This window comes from Zonotrichia albicollis, chromosome 28 (assembly GCF_047830755.1).
Source record: "Zonotrichia albicollis isolate bZonAlb1 chromosome 28, bZonAlb1.hap1, whole genome shotgun sequence".
In the NCBI taxonomy this organism is placed as follows: Eukaryota; Metazoa; Chordata; class Aves; order Passeriformes; family Passerellidae; genus Zonotrichia; species Zonotrichia albicollis.
In genome coordinates this window covers 1957628-1979111 of record NC_133846.1, presented here as the reverse complement: position 1 = coordinate 1979111, position 21484 = coordinate 1957628, and the positions used below count along the sequence as shown (strand labels likewise).

Genomic DNA, 21484 nt, shown 5'->3' with positions numbered 1-21484 from the left:
TGCGCCCCTCAAACTCAGTGGGGTCCCCATTAGCAGAGGCTTTTTTGAGTCATCCCGGCCTGCACGTAACCCTCTTATCCCGGGCGTCGCCCTTATCTCTGAGATTTCCCCTTATTGGATCCCCCTTATTCCGGGGGCTCCACAAACCCCATGGGGTTCCCCGAATCCCGGGAGTTTTGTGACCCTCCTACCCCCATGGGAACCCCCTCGTATGGAGGGTTCTGTGACCACCCCGAACTCCATGGGGTCCCCCTTATTCTGGGTGTGTCTGTGGCCGCCCCAAGTTCTATGAGGGTCCCCATTAATGGGGGTTGTGTGACCCACACCATCCCCGTGGCTTTGTGACCCCCTGAATTCCATAGGGTCCTCCTCATCCGAGGGGTTCTGTGACACACCCCATCCATCCCCACGGGACCACTTTATTCTGGGGGTGCTGCCACCCCACAAACTCCATGGGGTCCCCTTATTCTGCAGCCACTTACACTCGTTTAAATTTCTCTGCGGCCCCATTAAATTCCTTTAGGGTTCCCCCTTTTCCTGGGGGAAATTTTCAGCCCCCCAAACTCCATGGGAAGCCCCTTATCCTGGGGGCCATGAGTCCCTCTGTGACCCCCCCTCAAGCTTCATTGGGGTCCCCCCTTTCAATCCCCTCAGCTGCAGGGGTGTCTCCCTTATCCTGGGGGGATGGGGACCCCACCTTGCTCCTCACAGCCCCTACAGGGGTCCGCCTTATCCTGGGGGTCCCCTAGGAATGGCTCCCCCCATCCCACACCCAGGAGGGTCCCAACCCCACAAATGAGGAGTTACCCCCACTCCCCCCGCAGCCCCTCAGCAGCTCAGGGAGGAGGTACAGACACGGCACAGACAAGGGGGAGCCCCCGAGGTTTATTGGGGGGATTTGGGGGTGCAGGGGGCTTCAACCCCTCACTCCTTGGTGCTGGACCACTTGGCCGTGCGCCAGAAAACCGGGGTCTTCATGAAGCGCCCGGAACGCATGTAGGCAGAGACCTTGTCCAGGGCCTGGGGGACACATGGGGACATGTGGGGACAGGGCTCACATCACGGGCACAGGGGTGGGACTGGGATGGGGACAGGGATGGGCACACTGGGGTGGCTGGGATGGTGACAGGGACACTGGGTGTTGGGAACAGGGATGGAAACTCTAGGGTGTCTGAGATGGGGCCACTGGGATGGCTGGGATGGGGACGGAGACACCAGGATGCTTGGAACAGGGATGGGAACACCATGGGGTCAGGGATGGGAACACTGGGGTGTCTGGGAGGGGCACAGGGACACAGGGGTGTTGGGGACAGGGATTGGGACACCAGGGGTCCAGTGCTGGGTTCACAGGGGTGACAGCAATGGGATGGAGACAGAAACACCGGGGATTTTAAGATGGGGCTTGGGATGGGAAAAGGACACAGCACTGAGGTGTCAGGGAAGGGGACACCGAGTGTCAGGGACAGAGGTGGGGCCAGGACACCGTGCTGGCCCCGGGCTATCCCCGGGCTGTCCCGGCCCCGCTCACCTCGAAGCGCTGCAGGAACTGCGCCAGGTTTCCCTTCAGCTCGGGGCAGTCAGGCACGAACATGAGTAGCCGGTCCAGCACATCGTAGGCCACAAAGTCCACGAAGGTGAGCTGGGGGAGGGCCAGGAGGGGTCAGACCCCACAGAGACTCCCCAAAACCCCCCCAGCATCCCCCACCAACCTTCTGCCCTGCAAACCAGGGCCGGGAGCCCAGGAACCGCGACAGCTCCTGCAGCTTCTTGGGCAGCTGCTCCAGGAACGCCGGCTTCAGCTTCTCCTGCAGGGCAGGGGGGGCACAGTTTGGGGGGCTGCTAACCCAGGCCCCCCGGAACCCAGGGGCATCACCCCCAGGGCAGCCAGGACAGGGATGGGCCCCCATGCTAGGGATAGCTCAGTGTCCCACATGGGGGATGTCACTGATGTATTTGATGGAAAATCCTTTTGCCAGGATTTTTTCTCCTGAGAAGCTGAAAGGCGTCAGAAATGAAATGTAAACAATGATTATCTGCTGCTGTGGGATGTGGCAGGTGTATCTTTGATTGGTCTCATGTAGTTGTTGTTAATTAATGGACAATCACAGTCTGACTGTCTGGGACTCTCTGGTCAGTCACAAGATTTTATTGTCATTATTTTCTTGCCTTCTGATGTAATCCTTTCTCTTTCATTAGTGTAGATTTAATATACTCTTTTCTTTTCAGATAATATATATCATAAAACCGTAAATCAGCCTTTCGAAACATAGCGTCAAGATCCTCATCTCTTCCCTTGTCCTGGGGATCCTCAAACACCCCCACAGGGTGGATCTGTCCCCCCGTGACACCCCCAGGGGCACTCACAAAGTCAGGGCTGTAGCAGAGACGGGCAAAATCCATCCTCAAATCCATCAGCTGGTTTTCCAGCACGTCCACACGCTGCTTCTCCTCCTCTGTCTCACCACCTGCAGGGAGGGGAGGCGTCAGCCCATGTGAAAATGCAGATTTTATGTTTGGCTTTTCAAACCAACTAAAATGATTATTATATGTGTTGTGTTAGAAAGTTATGCTGTGTTAATTTTTTAAGTAGTGTGTTAAATATTGTTCAGGTTATAACATAATGTTAAAATAGAAACCATATATGTGAGATATATTTTTAAGAAAGGAATGAGGTACTTATGGAGGGGTTTGACTGCTGGCCTGCAAGTAAAGCTGAGTTAATAGAAGTAACAATTGATGATTTTAAAGTGTATCCATAGCAAGGAAGAAGACAAGGCCATCAGCATGGAAACAGATTAGAAAAGATACATGAAAATTTTTGTAAACTAGACTAAGGGCCTAAGTAGATGTGAATACATGCCTTATTGGATTTCTGTAAAACTTTTGCCAATTATATTGACGTTGATTGCTTTGCACCAATGAATATAATAAGTTATTGTGATGTACTTAATGACTTAAGATCACACTTTGTTAAGAGTATATAAACTAGAGAACACACAGAATGAAAACTTTTTTCTTCTGGAAGCCTGATCACGTGTGTGTGTCACGTCCAGTTTAAGAGTAACAGTACTGGCACAGAGATAGCAGCCAGAGGAAACTTTAATCTTTCAGAGAAAGGGAATTTATTGCTCCCTTATCAGAAGAAATGAACTTCTTCCCGCCTCACTCAGGTAGGATGACACCGTTAGGATTTAGAGGAAGAAACTGACACTGACCAGACAGAATCCTGTGTTTGAACGGAATTTATGCATCATGCATGAGGTGTATGAATATGCAACAGGCTATCGTTTTTAAGGGTTAATCCTCTGTTAAAGTGGCTCATTTTCCGGGCCTATGTTGCTCAGAAAAAAAGTACCCAGACTGTCCATGTTTGTTTTTGTTGTCTGATATTATCCCAATCCAAATTCTCCAAATTATTATTACTGTAATTATAATGATATTTTTATAATCGCAGTAATATTTATATATATATATATAAAATGTATAATATACTTTTACATACTATTATATAATATACTATACTATTATATATTATATTTTATTACATTACATTACATTACATTATATTATATTATGTTATATTATATTATATTATATATTTCATTATCGTTAAATTTTTGAAATTTTAAAAAACGAGCCATTCGCGTTTTCACAGCCCACCCCCCACAAACCCCAGGGATTGAGACCCCCCCACTCACACATGTTGTGCTTGCGGGCGATGTAGCGCAGGATGGCGTTGCTCTGGGTCAGTTTGGTGTTGCCGTCGATGAGGTACGGGAGCTGCGGGTGCCGGGGTGGGGGTCAGCTCGGGAGACCCCCCATAAACCCCCCCCCCAAATCCCGCCCACAGCCCCCATCACCTACGTTGGGGAAATCGAGCCCCAGCTTCTCCTTCTCGTTCGTCCAGTCGCTCGGGTCATAGTCAGGGGCTGGGGGGGCAGAGAGATGAGTGGGGGGGCTCCCTCAGACCCTCTGCCCCACTCGTGGCACTCACAGTAATGGGGGGATGAGGACATAGGGGGTATTGGGGGTGTCGTCCTCCCCGCCCGCCCCGGGGCAGCCCTTGCCCCCTCCCGGGACAGACACGGGAGAACGTTGCCCCCGAGAGGGATCAAGGTCCCTTCTTGGGGGGGGACAAAGGTGACGCCCCCCGAGCTGTCAGGAGTGGGGGGCGGGACACGCGGCCAAGTGGGGGGGTCCACCCCTTTCTGACAAGATCGAGGGTATGGGGGTGGGGGGATATGGGGGTCCCACCCCCCTGCCCCCCGTACCTGGGCCGGCGCGGTACAGACGCTCCTGGTACGGGGTCTCGGTGTACTCCAGCAGCAGGCGGATGGCGTGGGCCAGCTGGGGGCACAGCACCCGCTTTGGCACCCCAGAGACCCCCGGACCTCTCCACACACACTGAGCCGCCCATCACCCCCACATCGCTCTGAGACCCCCGGCACTCCCACATCACTCTGGAACCCCCGCATCCCCGCAGTCGTGACCTCCCCTTGCCCACCGTCCCCCCTCGGTGCCGCTCACCCCACGGATGTCCCAATAGCCCAGTGTGACCACCATGGTGACACTCGCCCGAGCTTCTGCGAGAACACGGACCAGGACGGACTGGACGGACCGGGACAGGACCGTCCCCTGTGCCCTCCCTCTGTCGTCAGCGCTGCAGGCTCGGTGCCCGGGCGTCCCGCCAGCGCTGCCGCTGCCGCCGCCGCTCGCAATCCGCCCTCTGACCCTCCCACATCACCCTGGGCACCCCCAAACCCAAGGCATGAGGGCACACACAACCCCCTTCTGTGCCTCAGTTTCCCTCTGGGGCTGTGCTCCCTCCCTCCCTCCCTTCACTTCGACTCCGGTGTTTTACTTAAATATTTTTTTTTTCATGTTCGGTTAGGTTTTTCTCAAAACTTTGTTTTTTCCCAGGAATGCCAGCTCCAGATGCAGATGAGCAGCACTGGGATGGGAAACTGCAGGGACACAGGGGGCAGTGCCCCACAGGGATGGGAGAAGCCTGGTCCAGCCTGATCTGGGCCACAAACAAACATCTCCTGGGAGTCTTGGGGACAGGGACACATGTCACCTGCTGCGCCCCTTCCCTTCATCCCTGAGGTTGTGAGGGTGAAACATTCCCCATGCCACCCCCTGCCTTCCTCCCTGTGGTGATGAGGATGGAGCATCCCCCAGCAGGCACCATCCCCCTGTGCTCTGGGCCACTGTGTCCCCAGCGACAGCAGAGACCTCAGCTCTGGGTTCCTCTGGTTGTCCCCACGGGGAGGAAGAGCAGGCTGAGAGGGCACCAGGGTTAAGGAGCATCAGGACCCAGGTGGGGCTGGGCTGGCACTCCCACACTGCCACCACAGCAGCACCCAGCACCCAGACTTGTCACTGGGAGGTAAATCCAGGACCCCCTGGCTGTGCCCTCCCCCGTGTCACCTCCTCATGCCAGCAGGGCCCAAGCCAGCAAGGAGACCCCAGTTAAAAACAACAGAATAAAACAAACAGAACCACCCATAAAACGAACAAACCAAGATGAAACAGAGAGGACTCAACAAACGACTCAACAAAAACCTGCACCCCAATCCAGCTCCAACCCCAAACCAAGCCCAACTGGACTCCAATTCAATTCCAACCCAACTCCAATTCCAGCTCCCAACCCAACCCTAAGACAAATCCTATTCCAACCTCAACCCTACTCCAAACCTACTCCAACCCCAACTTCAACCCAACCAAACTCTAATCTAATTCCGAACCCAACTCCAACCCCCACTCCACGCCCAGCATTAATCCCACTCCACGCCCACTCTACCCTAGCTCCAATCACACTCCCGCTCCACTCCAGTTCCAGGTTTAATCCCACTCCCATCCCCACTCCAATTCCATCTTTAATCCGACTCCAAACCCACTCCAGCCTCACTCCCATCCCACACCAATCCCAGCTTTAATCCCACTCAAGCCCCACTCCAACCCCAAATTTAATCCAGCTCCACCCCCACTCCAATCCCAACTCCAATCTGTCCTAGGGTAATGTTATGATGTTTGGATCCCCATTCATGTGTTCTGTTTATGCTGGATATTATGTTCTCTGCCTTTAAGACTTGCTCTGAAGAGTGCAAGTTTTGTTTAGGTTTTTTATCAGCCTGCTGGGACACAGAGACACTAGTTAGTGCGGCTTTTGCTTTTGCTGCTTTTGCTTTTTGCTTTGCTCTCTCTCTCGCTCTTGCTTCTGCTCTGCTTCTGCTTGCTTTTGCTTCTGCTCATTAATAAGTTTAGCTAAACAGTCCAAATTTCTTCCTAGACTGTTTCTCCTTTCCTTTTTTCAACCACCCCGAACCTGCCCCAGACTGGGACCTGGGAACACAAAGAGTTTGCACCTTGGGACTGCAGCAGCTGCCCCAGCGCCGGAGGGACTGAGAACAGAGCGACCACCCCTGAGAGAGACTTTCTGAATTTGTCATCTTTATCAGAGTGGTGTCATCTGGTATTGTTCATTTGGTGTGCTGGGGGGTGCCGTGCCTGTGAAATGAACAGGTTCTTTCCACTTCTCTCTGAGGAATTCTTCCCAAACCGGTTGTGGGGAGGGGCCGTGAGGGGTTGCTTTCTGGAGGGGCCCTCCTTTGGAAATTCTCTACCAAATTTGCCCTAAACCAGGAGAAAATCTTGGCGCCCACTGAGGTGTTGCACTTCCTTTCTGGTGAGTGAATTTTCCAGAGGAGAATATTGGAGCCTCTCCTGCCCATGGGGTCCTAGTCCAGTGAAGAGACCACCCTGCCTGACCTTGCTACCTACAGCTTCGATTTCGGTGAGTATCTCTGCTCCTTAGTGGGGGTAGAAGCTCGAATAACATTCTCTGCCGTAAGTTCTGTTCTTTTTCCCTCTTGCATACTAGGCTGCGCAGCCCATGGAGCAGGAGTGATCACATTCTAGGCTTTAGCTCAGTGCGGCGTTGTTTTGCTGCTTTTGGAATTGGTGGCGCCACCTTGGAGGACTGGGAGAGCTCTCCCTGCCCCTCCCCTCGGCTCAGCAGCACAGCTTGCCCAGCTCGCTCAGTCGGTAGAGCATGAGACTCTTAATCTCAGGGTCATGGCTTCATGCCCCACGTTGGGCGCCAAAATATTGGAATATGATCCCAATATTACCTGGGCTGGGATGGAACGTGCCTGGGCTCATCTGGCCCTTGCTGCTTGACCAGAGGCAACCAGCGCTGGCTAGCTGGATGCTGAAGCTGACACTTGGAACAAGTCCAGGCAAGCAGGAACTCAGTTTACCTCTGGGGAAGAGGGTTCAGGGGACGGTGAAGAGGAAAAGGAGACGGATTCTGTCGGAGGGTTAAATCCAGAGCTTTATTCAAGGGTCACAGATCTCTGAATCTTGGTAATAGCTCCAACAGAATCCCGACCGCATGGTCCCTGTGTCCTTTTATGCTTGGGGGCAGGGGGAGGGAAGGGACAGGTGTGCTACCAACCAGGTGGGAGGGGGCGAGTCTCAGGGGACAATGGCACCCTGACAGGCCAATGACCCCAGGGCTGAGGGACATCTTTTGAGCTTCTCCAATCAGACGATGGCCTTGCTGGCCTACTGAGATTGACGGACAGCTCTCAGCAGGAGGATTCTGTGCCTCCCCCCACCCGCACAGAACTCCCTTACCCCGGGAGTTCCACGACCCCCCAAACCCGATTGGGTTCCCCAAATTCCAGGAGTTCTGCGTTGCCCACTTATTTTGGGGTGTCTGCGGCCGCCCCAAATTCTAGGAGGGTCCCCCATAACAGAGGGTTCTGTCACCCTCCCCATCCCCGTGGCTTTGTGACCCCCTGAATTCCATGGGGTCTCCCTTATCCGAGGGGTTCTGTGACACACTCCATCCATCCCCACAGGAACACTTTATTCTGGGGGCTCTGCCACCCCACAATCTCCATGGGGTCCCCTTATTCTAGGGCTCTGCAGCCCCTTAAATTCCTGTCAATTCCTGTCAATTCCTTTCAATTCCTTTGCAGCCCCTTTAAATTCCTTTAGGATTCCCCCTTTTCCTGGGGAAATTTTCAGTCCCCCAAACTCCATGGGAAGCCCCTTATCCTGGGGGCCATAGGTCCCTATGTGACCACCCCCTCAAGCTTCATTGGGGCCCCCCCTTTCAATCCCCTCAGCTGCAGGGGTGTCTCCCTTATCCTAGGGGAATTGGGTCCCCACCTTGCTCCCCACAGCCTCCACAGGGGTCCCCCTTATCCCGGGGGTCCCCTAGGAATGGCTAGGGTCCCCCTTATCCCAGGGGTCCCCTAGGAATGGCTCCCCCCATCCCACACCCAGGAGGGTCCCAACCCCACAAATGCGGGGCTCCCCCAGCTCCCCCCGCAGCCCCTCAGCAGCTCAGGGAGGAAGTACAGACAAGGCACAGACAAGGGGGAGCCTCTCGAGGTTTATTGGGGGGATTTGGGGGTGATTTGGGGGCACAGGGGGGGTCCATCCCTCACTCCTTGGTGTTGCACCACTTGGCCGTGCGCCAGAAAATCGGGGTCTTCATGAAGCGCCCTGAGCGCATGTAGGCAGAGACCTTGTCCAGGGCCTGGGGGACACATGGGGACACGTGGGGACAGGAGACACACCACGGGGACAGGGGTGGGGACACCAGGGTGTTGGGGATAGGGATGTCTGTGGTGTTTGGGATAGGGATGTCTGAGGATGGGACAGGGGTGGGGACACAGGGGTGGCTGGGATGGGCACAGGGGACATTGGGGTGTTTGAGACAGGGATGGGGACAGGGGTGTCTGGGAGGGGCACATGGACACTGGGATGTTTGGGGACAGGGATGTCTGAGATCGGGACAGGGACTCCCCAGTTTTGGGGAGTGGGATGGGACCAATGGGATGCGTGAGATGGGGACAGTGGGATGGCGAGGATGGGGACAGGGACACCGGGGATTTTGGGACAGGAATGAGAACACCAGAGGGTCAGGGATGGGGACAGAGATGGACCCTGAGGTGTCAGGAATTGGGACAGGGACATTGGAGTGTCGGGAATGAGATGGGGACATTGGTTGTCAGTGCTGGGGACACCAGGGTTCCCCGACTGGGGTCACAGGGGTGACAGGAATGGGATGGAGACAGAAACACCGGGGATTTTAGGACGGGGCTTGGGATGGGACAAGGACACAGCACTGAGGTGTCAGGGAAGGGGACACCGAGTGTCAGGGACAGAGGTGGGGCCGGGACACCGCGCTGGCCCCGGGCTGTCCCTGGGCTGTCCCGGCCCCGCTCACCTCGAAGCGCTGCAGGAACTGCGCCAGGTTTCCCTTCAGCTCGGGGCAGTCAGGCACGAACATGCGCTGCTGGTCCAGCACATCATAGGCCAGGAAGTCCACGAAGGTGAGCTGGGGGAGGGCCAGGGGGGGTCAGACCCCACAGAGACTCCCCAAAACCCCCCCAGCATTCCCACCAACCTTCTGCCCTGCAAACCAGGGCCGGGAGCCCAGGAACCGCGACAGCTCCTGCAGCTTCTTGGGCAGCTGCTCCAGGAACGCCGGCTTCAGCTTCTCCTGCAGGGCAGGGGGGGCACAGTTTGGGGGGCTGCTAACCCAGGCCCCCCAGAACCCAGGGGCATCACCCCCAGGGCAGCCAGGCCAGGGATGTGCCCCCATGCCAGGGTGGCTCAGTGTCCCACATGGGGAATGTCACTGATGCATTTGATGGAAAATCCTTTTGTCAGGATCTTTTCTCCTGAGAAGTTGAGAGGCCTCAGAAATGAAATGTAAACAATGATTATCTGCTGCTGTGGGATGTGGCAGGTGCATCTTTGATTGGTCTCATGGGGTTGTTTTTAATTAATGAACAATCACAGTCTGGCTGTCTCAGACTCTCTGGTCAGTCACGAGATTTTATTGTCATTATTTTCTTGCCTACTGATGTCTCCTTTCTCTTTCTTTAGTGTAGTTTTAATATACTATTTTCTTTTCAGATAATATATATCATAAAACAGTAAATCAGCCTTCTGAAACATGGCGTCAAGATCCTCATCTCTTCCCTTGTCCTGGGGACCCTCAAACACCCCCACAGGGTGGATCTGTCCCCCCCTGACACCCCCAGGGGCACTCACAAAGTCAGGGCTGTAGCAGAGCCGGATGAAATTCATTCTCAAGTCCATCAGCTGGTTTTCCAGCATGTCCACACGCTGCTTCTCCTCCTCTGTCTCACCACCTGCAGGGAGGGGAGGCGTCAGCCCATGTGAAAATGTAGATTTTATGATTGGCTTTTCACAAATATTAAAATTAATGTTATACATGTTGTGTTAGAAAGTTATGCTGTATTAATTTTTGAAGTAGTGTGTTAAATGTAGTTCAGGTTATAACATACTGTTAAAATAGAAACCACGTAAGTGAGATTTTTTTTAAGAAAGCAATGAGGTACTTTTGGAGGGGTTTGACAGCTGGCCTGCAAGCAAAGCTGAGTTAATAGAAGTAACAATTGATGATTTTAAAAGTGTATCCATAGCAAGGAAGAAGACAAGGCCATCAGCATGGAAACAGATTAGAAAAGATACATGAAAATTTTTGTAAACTAGACTGAGGGCCTAAGTAGATGTGAATACATGCCTCATTGAATTTTTGTAAAACTTTTGCCAATTATATTGACGTTAATTGCTTTGCACCAATGAATATAATAAGTTATTGTGATGTAGTTAATGACTTAAGATCACACTTTGTTAAGAGTATATAAACTAGAGAACACACAGAATGAAAACTTTTTTCTTCTGGAAGCCTGATCACGTGTGTGTGTCACGTCCAGTTTAAGAGTAACAGTACTGGCACAGAGATAGCAGCCAGAGGAAACCTAAATCTCTCAGAGAGGGGAATTTATTGCTCCCTTATCAGAAGAAATGAACTTCTTCCCGCCTCACTCAGGTAGGATGACACCGTTAGGATTTAGAGGAAGAAACTGACACTGACCAGACAGAATCCTGTGTTTGAACGGAATTTATGCATCATGTATGAGGTGTATGAATATGCAACAGGCTGTCGTTTTTAAGGGTTAATCCTCTGTTAAAGTGGCTCATTTTCCGGGCCTATGTTGCTCAGAAAAAAAGTACCCAGACTGTCCATGTTTGTTTTTGTTGTCTGATATTATCCCAATCCAAATTGTCCAAATTATTATTACTGTAATTATACTGATATTTTTATAATCGCAGTAATATTTATATATATATATATATAATGGATAATATACTTTTATATACTATTATATAATATACTATACTATTATATATTATATATTATTACATTACATTATATTATGTTATATTATATTGTATTATATTATATATTTCATTATCGTTAAATTTTTGAAATTTTAAAAAACAAGCCATTCGCGTTTTCACAGCCCACCCTCCACAAACCCCAGGGATTGAGACCCCCCCACTCACACATGTTGTGCTTGCGGGCGATGTAGCGCAGGATGGCGTTGCTCTGGGTCAGTTTGGTGTTGCCGTCGATGAGGTACGGGAGCTGCGGGTGCCGGGGTGGGGGTCAGCTCGGGAGACCCCCCATAAACGCGCCCACCCACAGCCCCCATCACCTACGTTGGGGAAATCGAGCCCCAGCTTCTCCTTCTCGTTGGTCCAGTCGCTCGGGTCATAGTCAGGGGCTGGGGGGCAGAGAGATGAGTGGGGGGGCTCGCTCAGACCCTCTGCCCCACTCGTGACACCCACAAAAATGGGGGGATGTGGACATAGGGGGTATTGGGGGTGTCGTCCTCCCCGCCCGCCTCGGGGCAGCCCTTGCCACCTCCCGGGACAGACACGGGAGAACGTTGCCCCCGAGAGGGATCAAGGTCCCTTCTTGGGGGGGGACAAAGGTGACGCCCCCCGAGCTGTCAGGAGTGGGGGGCGGGACACGCGGTCAAGTGGGGGCGTCCCCACCTTTCTGACAAGATCGAGGGGCTGGGGGTGGGGGGATATGGGGGTGGGGAGATATGGGGGTCCCACCCCCCTGCCCCCCGTACCTGGGCCGGCGCGGTACAGACGCTCCTGGTACGGGGTCTCGGTGTACTCCAGCAGCAGGCGGATGGCGTGGGCCAGCTGGGGGCACAGCACCCGCTTTTGGCACCACAGAGACCCCCGGACCTCTCCACACACACTGAGCCGCCCATCACCCCCTCATCGCTCTGAGACACCCAACACCCCCACATCACTCTGGACCCCCCGCATCCCCGCAGTCGTGACCTCCCCTTGCCCACCGTCCCCCCTCGGTGCCACTCACCCCACGGATGTCCCAGTAGCCCAGTGTGACCACCATGGTGACACTCGCCCGAGCTTCTGCGAGAATACGGACCAGGACAGACTGGGCGGACTGGGACGGACCGGGACAGGACCGTCCCCTGTGCCCTCCCTCTGTCGTCAGCGCTGCGGGCTCGGTGCCCGGGCGTCCCGCCAGCGCTGCCGCTGCCGCCGCCGCTCGCAATCCGCCCCCCGACACTCCCACATCACCCTGGGCACCCCCAAACCCAAGGCATGCGGGCACACACAACCCCCTTCTGTGCCTCAGTTTCCCTCTGGGGCTCCCCTCCCTCCCTCCCTCCCTCCCTTCACTTCGACTCCGGTGTTTTACTTAAATATTTTTATTTTTCATGCTCGGTTAGGTTTTTCTCAAAACTTTGTTTTTTCCCAGGAATGCCAGCTCCAGATGCAGATGAGCAGCACTGAGATGGGAAACTGCAGGGACAGAGGGGGCAGTGCCCCACAGGGATGGGAGAAGCCTGGTCCAGCCTGATCTGGGCCACAAACAAACATCTCCTGGGAGTGGTGGGGACAGGGACACATGTCACCTGCTGCGCCCCTTCCCTTCATCCCTGAGGTGGTGAGGATGAAACATTCCCCATGCCACTCCCTGCCTTCCTCCCTGTGGTGATGAGGATGGAGCATCCCCAGCAGGCACCATCCCCCTGTGCTCTGGGCCACTGTGTCCCCAGCGACAGCAGAGACCTCAGCTCTGGGTTCCTCTGGTTGTCCCCACGGGGAGGAAGAGCAGGCTGAGAGGGCACCAGGGTTAAGGAGCATCAGGACCCAGGTGGGGCTGGGCTGGCACTCCCACACTGCCACCACAGCAGCACCCAGCACCCCGACTTGTCACTGGGAGGTAAATCCAGGCCCCACTGGCTGTGCCCTCCCCCGTGTCACGTCCTCGTGCCAGCAGGGCCCAAGCCAGCAAGGAGACCCCAGTTAAAAACAACAGAAAAAGACAAAAAGAACCACCCATAAAACTAACAAACCAAGATGAAACAGAGAGGACTCAACAAACGACTCAACAAAAACCTGCACCCCAATCCAGCTCCAACCCCAAACCAAGCCCAACTGGACTCCAATTCAATTCCAACCCAACTCCAATTCCAGCTCCCAACCCAACCCTAAGACAAATCCTATTCCAACCTCAACCCTACTCCAAACCTACTCCAACCCCAACTTCAACCCAACCAAACTCTAATCTAATTCCGAACCCAACTCCAACCCCCACTCCACGCCCAGCATTAATCCCACTCCACGCCCACTCTACCCTAGCTCCAATCACACTCCCGCTCCACTCCAATTCCAGGTTTAATCCCACTCCCATCCCCACTCCAATTCCATCTTTAATCCTACTTCAAACCCACTCCAGCCTCACTCCCATCCCACACCAATCCCAGCTTTAATCCCACTCAAACCCCACTCCCACCCTAACTCCGGTCCCACTCCAACCCCAAATTTAATCCAGCTCCACCCCCACTCCAATCCCAACGCCAATCTGTCCTAGGGTAACGGTATGATGCTTGGATCCCCATTCCTTTGTTCTGTTTATGCTGGATATTATGTTCTCTGCCTTTAAGACTTGCTCTGAAGAGTGCAAGTTTTGTTTAGGTTTTTTATCAGCCTGCCAGGACACAGAGACACTAGTTAGTGCGGCTTTTGCTTTTGCTACTTTTGCTTTTTGCTTTGCTCTCTCTCTCGCTCTTGCTTCTGCTCTGCTTCTGCTTGCCTTTGCTTCTACTCATTAGTTAGTTTAGCTAAACAGTCCGACTTTCTTCCTGGACTGTTTCTCCTTTCCTTTTTTCAACCATCCCGAACCTGCCCCAGGCTGGGACCTGGGAACACGAAGAGTTTGCACCTTGTGGCTGCAGCAGCTGCCCCAGCGCCGGAGGGACTGAGAACAGAGCGACCACCCCTGAGAGAGACTTTCTGAATTTGTCATCTTTATCAGAGTGGTGTCATCTGGTATTGTTCATTTTGTGTGCTGGGGGGTGCCGTGCCTGTGAAATGAACAGGTTCTTTCCACTTCTCTCTGAGGAATTCTTCCCAAACCGGTTGTGGGGAGGGGCCATGTGGGGTTGCTTTCTGGAGGGGCCCTCCTTTGGAAATTCTCTACCAAATTTGCCCTAAACCAGGAGAAAATCTTGGCACCCACTGAGGTGTTGCACTTCCTTTCTGGTGAGTGAATTTTCCAGAGGAGAATATTGGAGCCTCTCCTGCCCATGGGGTCCTAGTCCAGTGAAGAGACCACCCTGCCTGACCTTGCTACCTACAGCTTCAATTTCGGTGAGTATCTCTGCTCCTTAGTGGGGGTAGAAGCTCGAATAACATTCTCTGCCGTAAGTTCTGTTCTTTTTCCCTCTTGCATACTAGGCTGCGCAGCCCATGGAGCAGGAGTGATCGCATCCTAGTCTTTAGCTCAGTGCGGCGTTGTTTTGCTGCTTTTGGAATTGGCAGTGCCACCTTGGAGGACTGGGAGAGCTCTCCCTGCCCCTCCCCTCAGCTCTGCAGCACAGCTTGCCCAGCTCGCTCAGTCGGTAGAGCATGAGACTCTTAATCTCAGGGGCGTGGCTTTGTGCCCCACGTTGGGCGCCAAAATATTGGAATATGATCCCAATATTACCTGGCTGGGATGGAACGTGCCTGGGCTCATCTGGCCCTTGCTGCTTGACCAGCAGTGGCAGCTGTAGTGTTTTCAGCTCAGAGACACCCCTGGCTAGCTGGATGCTGCAGCTGACACTTGGAACAAATCCAGGCAAGCAGGAACTCAGTTTACCTCTGGGGGAAAGGGTTCAGGGGACGGTGAAGAGGAAAAGGAGACGGATTCTGTCGGAGGGTTAAATCCAGAGCTTTATTCAAGGGTCACAGATCTCTGAATCTTGGTAAAAGCTCCAACAGAATCCCGACCGCATGGTCCCTGTGTCCTTTTATGCTTGGGGGCAGGGGGAGGGAAGGGACAGGTGTGCTACCAACCAGGTGGGAGGGGGCGAGTCTCAGGGGACAATGGCACCTTGACAGGCCAATGACCTCAGGCCTGAGGGGCATCTTTTGAGCTTCTCCAATCAGACAATGGCCTTGCTGGCTTACTGAGATTGACGGACAGCTCTCAGCAGGAGGATTCTGTGCCTCCCCCCGCTCGCACAGAACTCCCTTATCCGGGGAGTTCCACGACCCCCCAAACCCCATGGGGTTCCCCGAATTCTGGGAGATCTCCACGCTCCCCTTATTCTGGGGTGTCTGTGGCCGCCGCAAAATCTAGGAGGGTCCCCCATAACAGGGGGTTCTGTGACCCTCCCTATCCCCGCGGCTTTGTGACCCCCTGAACCTTGGGGTCCTCCTCATCCGAGGGGTTCTGTGACACACCCCATCCATCCCCACAGGACCACTTTATTCTGGGGGTGCTGCCACCCCACAAACTCCATGGGGTCCCCTTGTTCTAGGGCTCTGCAGCCCCTTAAATTCCTGTCAATTCCTGTCAATTCCTTTCAATTCCTCTGCAGCCCCTTTAAATTCCTTTAGGATTCCCCCTTTTCCTGGGGGAAATTTTCAGCCCCCCAAACTCCATGGGAAGCCCCTTATCCTGGGGGCCATGGGTCCCTATGGGACCACCTCCTCAAGCTTCATTGGGGTCCCCCCTTTCAATCCCCTCAGCTGCAGGGGTGTCTCCCTTATCCTGGGGGGATGGGGACCCCACCTTGCTCCCCACAGCCTCCACAGGGGTCCCCCTTATCCCGGGGGTCCCCTAGGAATGGCTCCCCCCATCCCACACCCAGGAGGGTCCCAACCCCACAAATGCGGAGCTCCCCCAGCTCCCCCCGCAGCCCCTCAGCAGCTCAGGGAGGAGGTACAGACACGGCACAGACAAGGGGGAGCCTCTCGAGGTTTATTGGGGTGATTTGGAGGAGCAGGGGGCTTCAACCCCTCACTTCTTGGTGTTGCACCACTTGGCCGTGGGCCAGAAAATCGGGGTCTTCATGAAGCGCCCGGAGCGCATGTAGGCAGAGACCTTGTCCAGGGCCTGGGGGACACATGGGGACACGTGGGGACAGGGGACACACCACAGGGACAGTGGTGGGGGCACTGGGGTCTTTGGGATGGGGACACTGGGGTGTTTGGAATAGGGATGTCTGAGGTGGGGACAGGGGTGGGGACACTGGGGTGGGCACAGGGACACTGGGGTGTTTGGGACAGGGTCAGGGCCACTGAGGTGTTTGGGACAAGGATGGGGACAGGGGTGTCTGGGAGGCGCACAGGGACACTGGGATGTTTGGGGACAGGGATGTCTGAGATGGCGAGTGGGACTCCCCAGTTTTGGGGAGAGGGATGGGACCAATGGGATGCATGAGATGGGGACAGTGGGATGGCGGGGATGGGGACAGGGACACCAGGGATTTTGGGACAGGAATGAGAACACCAGAGGGTCAGGGATGGGGACAGAGATGGACCCTGAGGTGTCAGGAATTGGGACAGGGACATTGGAGTGTCGGGAATGAGATGGGGACATTGGTTGTCAGTGCTGGGGACACCAGGGTTCCAGGGCTGGGGTCACAGGGGTGACAGGAATGGGATGGAGACAGAAACACCGGGGATTTTAGGATGGGGCTTGGGATGGGACAAGGACACAGCACTGAGGTGTCAGGGAAGGGGACACCGAGTGTCAGGGACAGAGGTGGGGCCGGGACACCGCGGTTGCCCCGGGCTGTCCCCGGGCTGTCCCGGCCCCGCTCACCTCGAAGCGCTGCAGGAACTGCGCCAGGTTTCCCTTCAGCTCTGGGCATTCAGGCACGAACATGCGCTGCTGGTCCAGCACATCATAGGCCAGGAAGTCCACGAAGGTGAGCTGGGGGAGGGCCGGGGGGGGTCAGACCCCACAGAGACTCCCCAAAACCCCCCCAGCATCCCCACCAACCTTCTGCCCTGCAAACCAGGGCCGGGAGCCCAGGAACCGCGACAGCTCCTGCAGCTTCTTGGGCAGCTGCTCCAGGAACGCCGGCTTCAGCTTCTCCTGCAGGGCAGGGGGGGCACAGTTTGGGGGGCTGCTAACCCAGGCCCCCCAGAACCCAGGGGCATCACCCCCAGTGCAGCCAGGCCAGGGATGTGCCCCCGTGCCAGGGGTAGCTCAGTGTCCCACATGGGGAATGTCACTGATGCATTTGATGGAAAATCCTTTTGTCAGGATCTTTTCTCCTGAGAAGCTGAGAGGCCTCAGAAATTAAATGTAAAGAATGGTTATCTGCTGCTGTGGGATGTGGCGGGTGCATCTTTGATTGGTGTCATGGGGTTGTCTTTAATTAATGGACAATCACAGTCTGGCTGTCTCAGACTCTCTGGTCAGTCACAAGATTTTATTTTCCTTATTTTCTGGCCTTCTGATGTCTCCTTTCTCTTTCTTTAGTGTAGTTTTAATATACTATTTTCTTTTCATATAATAGATATCATAAAACTATAAATCAGCCTTCTGAAACATGGAGTCAAGATTCTCATCTCTTCCCTTGTCCTGGGGATCCTCAAACACCCCCACAGGGTGGATTTTTTCCCCCATGACACCCCCAGGGGCACTCACAAAGTCAGGGCTGTAGCAGAGCCGGATGAAATTCATCCTCAAGTCCATCAGCTGGTTTTCCAGCACGTCCACACGCTGCTTCTCCTCCTCTGTCTCACCACCTGCAGGGAGAGGAGGTGTCAGCCCATGTGAAAAAGGCAGATTTTATGATTGGCTTTTCAAAACTACTAAAATGATTATTATATATGTTGTGTTAGAAAGTTATGCTGTATTAATTTTTTAAGTAGTGTGTTAAATATAGTGTTAGGTTATAACACAATGTTAAAATAGAAACCACATATGTGAGATATATTTTTAAGAAAGGAATGAGGTACTTATGGAGGGGCTTGACAGCTGGCTTGCAAGCAAAGCTGAGTTAATAGAAGTAACAATTGATGATTTTAAAGTGTATCCATAGCAAGGAAGAAGACAAGGCCATCAGCATGGAAACCGATAAGAAAAGATACATGAAAATTTTTGTAAGCTAGACTACGTGTCTAAGTAGATGTGAAAACGTGCCTCATTGAATTTCTGTAAAACTTTTGCCAATTATATTGACGTTGATTGCTTTGCACCAATGAATATAATAAGTTATTGTGATGTAGTTAAAGACTTAAGATCACGCTTTGTTAAGAGTATATAAACTAGAGAACGCGCAGAAGGAAAACTTTTTTCTTCTTGAACCCTGATCACGTGTGTGTGTCACGTCCATTTTAACAGTGACAGTACTGGCACAGAGATAGCAGCCAGAGGAAACTTTAATCTTTCAGAGAAAGGGTACTTATTGCTCCCTTATCAGAAGAAATGAACTTCTTCCCACCTCTCTCAACCCTGAAGATGCCGTCAGGATTAGGAGGAAGAAGTTGACGATGACCAAGCAGAATCTTTTGTTTGAATGGAATTTATGCACCACGCATGAGGTGTATGAACATGCAACAGGCTGTGTTTCTAAGGGTTAATCCTCTGTTAACGTGGGCCTTTTTTTGGGTTTATATTGCCCAGAAAGAGGTACCGGGACGGTCCTTAACTCTTTGTTCTTCTTGTCTCATATTGTTCCAATTCAAATTGTCCAAATTATTATTGCTGTAATTATACTGGTATTTTTATAGCAGCAGAAATATTATATTATATATATATAATATTATATATGCTATACTATACTATACTATACTATTATATTATATTATAGTATAGTATAGTATATTATAGTATATTACATTATTATATATTATATACCATTATTTACTATTATATACTATACTATGCTATACTATACTCTACTCTACTCTACTCTACTATACTATACTATACTATACTATTTTATTATGTTATATTATATTATATTATATTATATTATATTATATTATATTATATTATAATACTTTATTATCATTAGATTTTAAACTTTTAAAAAACAAGCAATTGGCGTTTTTCACAGCCCACCCCCCACAAACCCCAGTGATCAGGACCCCCCCGGGCGCGGGACCCCCCCACTCACACATGTTGTGCTTGCGGGCGATGTAGCGCAGGATGGCGTTGCTCTGGGTCAGTTTGGTGTTGCCGTCGATGAGGTACGGGAGCTGCGGGTGCCGGGGTTGGGGTCAGCTCGGGAGACCCCCGTCCCCCCCCCCACACACAAATCCCCCCTACACCCGCCATCACCTACGTTGGGGAAATCGAGCCCCAGCTTCTCCTTCTCGTTGGTCCAGTCGCTCCGGTCATAGTCAGGGGCTGGGGGGCAGAGAGATTGGGGGGCGGTCCCCCAGACCCTCTGCCCCACTCGTGGCAGTCACAGTAATGGGGAGGTGCAGGCACTGGGGGCATTGGGGGTGTCCCGTTCCCACCCCCCAGTCCCTCTGCCCCACTCGTGGCACTCACAGTAATGGAGGGGTGCGGGCATTGGGGGTGTCCCCCCCCGCCCCGGGGCAGCCCCTGCCCCCTCCCGGGACAGACACGGGAGAACGTTGGCACTGAGAGGAGTCAAGGTCCTTTTATTAGGGGGGGACAAAGGTGGCAGGAGGGGGGGCGGGACACGTTGCCAAGTGGGGGCGTCCCCCCCTTTCTGACATGATCGAGGGGCTGGGGGTGAAAGGATATGGGGGTCCCACCCCCCTGCCCCGCCTCACCTGGGCCGAGGCGGTACTGGCGCTCCTGGTACGGGGTCTCGGTGTACTCCAGCAGCAGGCGGATGGCGTGGGCCAGCTAGGGGCAGAGCACCCGCTTTGGCACCCCAGAGACCCCCGGACCTCTCCCCCACACCCCGGGAACCTCCGCACCCCCACATCGCTCTGGGACCCCCAGCATTCCTGCACCCTTGCGTCCCCCGTCCGCAGGGTGCCACCGTCCCCCCTCGGTGCCACTCACCCCACGGACGTCCCAGTAGCCCAGAGTGACCACCATGGTGACACTCGCCCGAGGCTCTGCGAGAACACGGACCGGGAGGGACCGGGACGCACCGGGACGGACTGGGCGGACTGGGACGGACCGGGACAGGACCCTCCCCGTGGCGTGAGTACTGCAGGCTCGGTGCCCGGGCGTCCCGCCAGCGCTGCCGCTGCCGCTGCCGCTCGCAATCCGCCCGCGACCCTCCCACATCACCCTGGGCACCCCCAAACCCAAGGCATGAGGGCACACACAACCCCCTTCTGTGCCTCAGTTTCCCTCTGGGGCTGTGCTCCCTCCCTCCCTCCCTTCACTTCGACTCCGGTGTTTTACTTAAATATTTTTATTTTTCATGCTCGGTTAGGTTTTTTCTCAAAACTTTGTTTTTTCCCATGAATGCCGGCTCCAGATGCAGATGAGCAGCACTGGGATGGGAAACTGCAGGGACACAGGGGGCAGTGCCCCACAGGGATGGGAGAAGCCTGGTCCGGCCCGATTTGGGCCACAAACAAACATCTCCTGGGAGTGGTGGGGACAGGGACACATGTCATCTGCGCCCCTTCCCTTCACACCTGAGGTTGTGAGGGTGAAAAATTCCCCCTGCCACCCCCTGCCTTCCTCCCTGTGGTGATGAGGATGGAGCATCCCCCAGCAGGCACCATCCCCCTGTGCTCTGGGCCACTGTGTCCCCAGCGACAGCAGAGACCTCAGCTCTGGGTTCCTCTGGTTGTCCCCACGGGGAGGAAGAGCAGGCTGAGAGGGCACCAGGGTTAAGGAGCACCAGGACCCAGGTGGGGCTGGGCTGGCACTCCCACACTGCCACCACAGCAGCACCCAGCACCCCGACTTGTCACTGGGAGGTAAATCCAGGACCCCCTGGCTGTGCCCTCCCCCGTGTCACCTCCTCGTGCCAGCAGGGCCCAAGCCAGCAAGGAGACCCCTGTTAAAAACAACAGAAAAAGACAAAAACACCCACGCATGAAACAACCAAACCAAGATGAAACAGAGAGGACTCAACAAACGACTCAACAAAAACCTGCACCCCAATCCAGCTCCAACCCCAAACCAAGCCCAACTGGACTCCAATTCAATTCCAACCCAACTCCAATTCCAGCTCCCAACCCAACCCTAAGACAAATCCCTTTTTTAATCTCAACCCTACTCCAAACCTACTCCAACCCCAACTTCAACCCAACCAACCCTAATCTAATTCCAAACCCAACTCCAACCCCCACTCCACGCCCAGCATTCATCCCACTCCAAACCCACTCTACCCTAACTCCAATCACACTCCAGCTCCAC

The 21484-nt window shown here is 53.8% G+C and overlaps 3 protein-coding genes across 3 annotated transcripts; all 3 read right to left on the bottom strand.

Annotated features, from left to right (window-relative positions):
* Nucleotides 1-858: 858 nt before the first annotated feature.
* On the bottom strand, nucleotides 859-4681 carry LOC141725266 (glutathione S-transferase 2-like). The gene is made up of 8 exons (XM_074528125.1): nucleotides 4528-4681; nucleotides 4272-4347; nucleotides 3865-3929; nucleotides 3699-3780; nucleotides 2365-2465; nucleotides 1710-1805; nucleotides 1529-1639; nucleotides 859-1020 (listed from the first exon to the last, which is right to left on the bottom strand). Exons 1-8 carry the CDS (start codon nucleotides 4561-4563, stop codon nucleotides 925-927), a joined length of 663 nt encoding a protein of 220 aa, XP_074384226.1. The 5' UTR covers nucleotides 4564-4681; the 3' UTR covers nucleotides 859-924.
* Nucleotides 4682-8391: 3710 nt separating this feature from the next.
* On the bottom strand, nucleotides 8392-12393 carry LOC141725278 (glutathione S-transferase 2-like). The gene is made up of 8 exons (XM_074528188.1): nucleotides 12239-12393; nucleotides 11982-12057; nucleotides 11560-11624; nucleotides 11404-11485; nucleotides 10081-10181; nucleotides 9428-9523; nucleotides 9248-9358; nucleotides 8392-8554 (listed from the first exon to the last, which is right to left on the bottom strand). Exons 1-8 carry the CDS (start codon nucleotides 12272-12274, stop codon nucleotides 8459-8461), a joined length of 663 nt encoding a protein of 220 aa, XP_074384289.1. The 5' UTR covers nucleotides 12275-12393; the 3' UTR covers nucleotides 8392-8458.
* Nucleotides 12394-16110: 3717 nt separating this feature from the next.
* LOC141725281 (glutathione S-transferase 2-like) lies at nucleotides 16111-20320 on the bottom strand. The gene is made up of 8 exons (XM_074528193.1): nucleotides 20165-20320; nucleotides 19927-20002; nucleotides 19467-19531; nucleotides 19299-19380; nucleotides 17822-17922; nucleotides 17168-17263; nucleotides 16988-17098; nucleotides 16111-16276 (listed from the first exon to the last, which is right to left on the bottom strand). The coding sequence occupies exons 1-8, from the start codon at nucleotides 20198-20200 to the stop codon at nucleotides 16181-16183; spliced, it is 663 nt and encodes a 220-aa protein (XP_074384294.1). The 5' UTR covers nucleotides 20201-20320; the 3' UTR covers nucleotides 16111-16180.
* Nucleotides 20321-21484: the final 1164 nt, after the last annotated feature.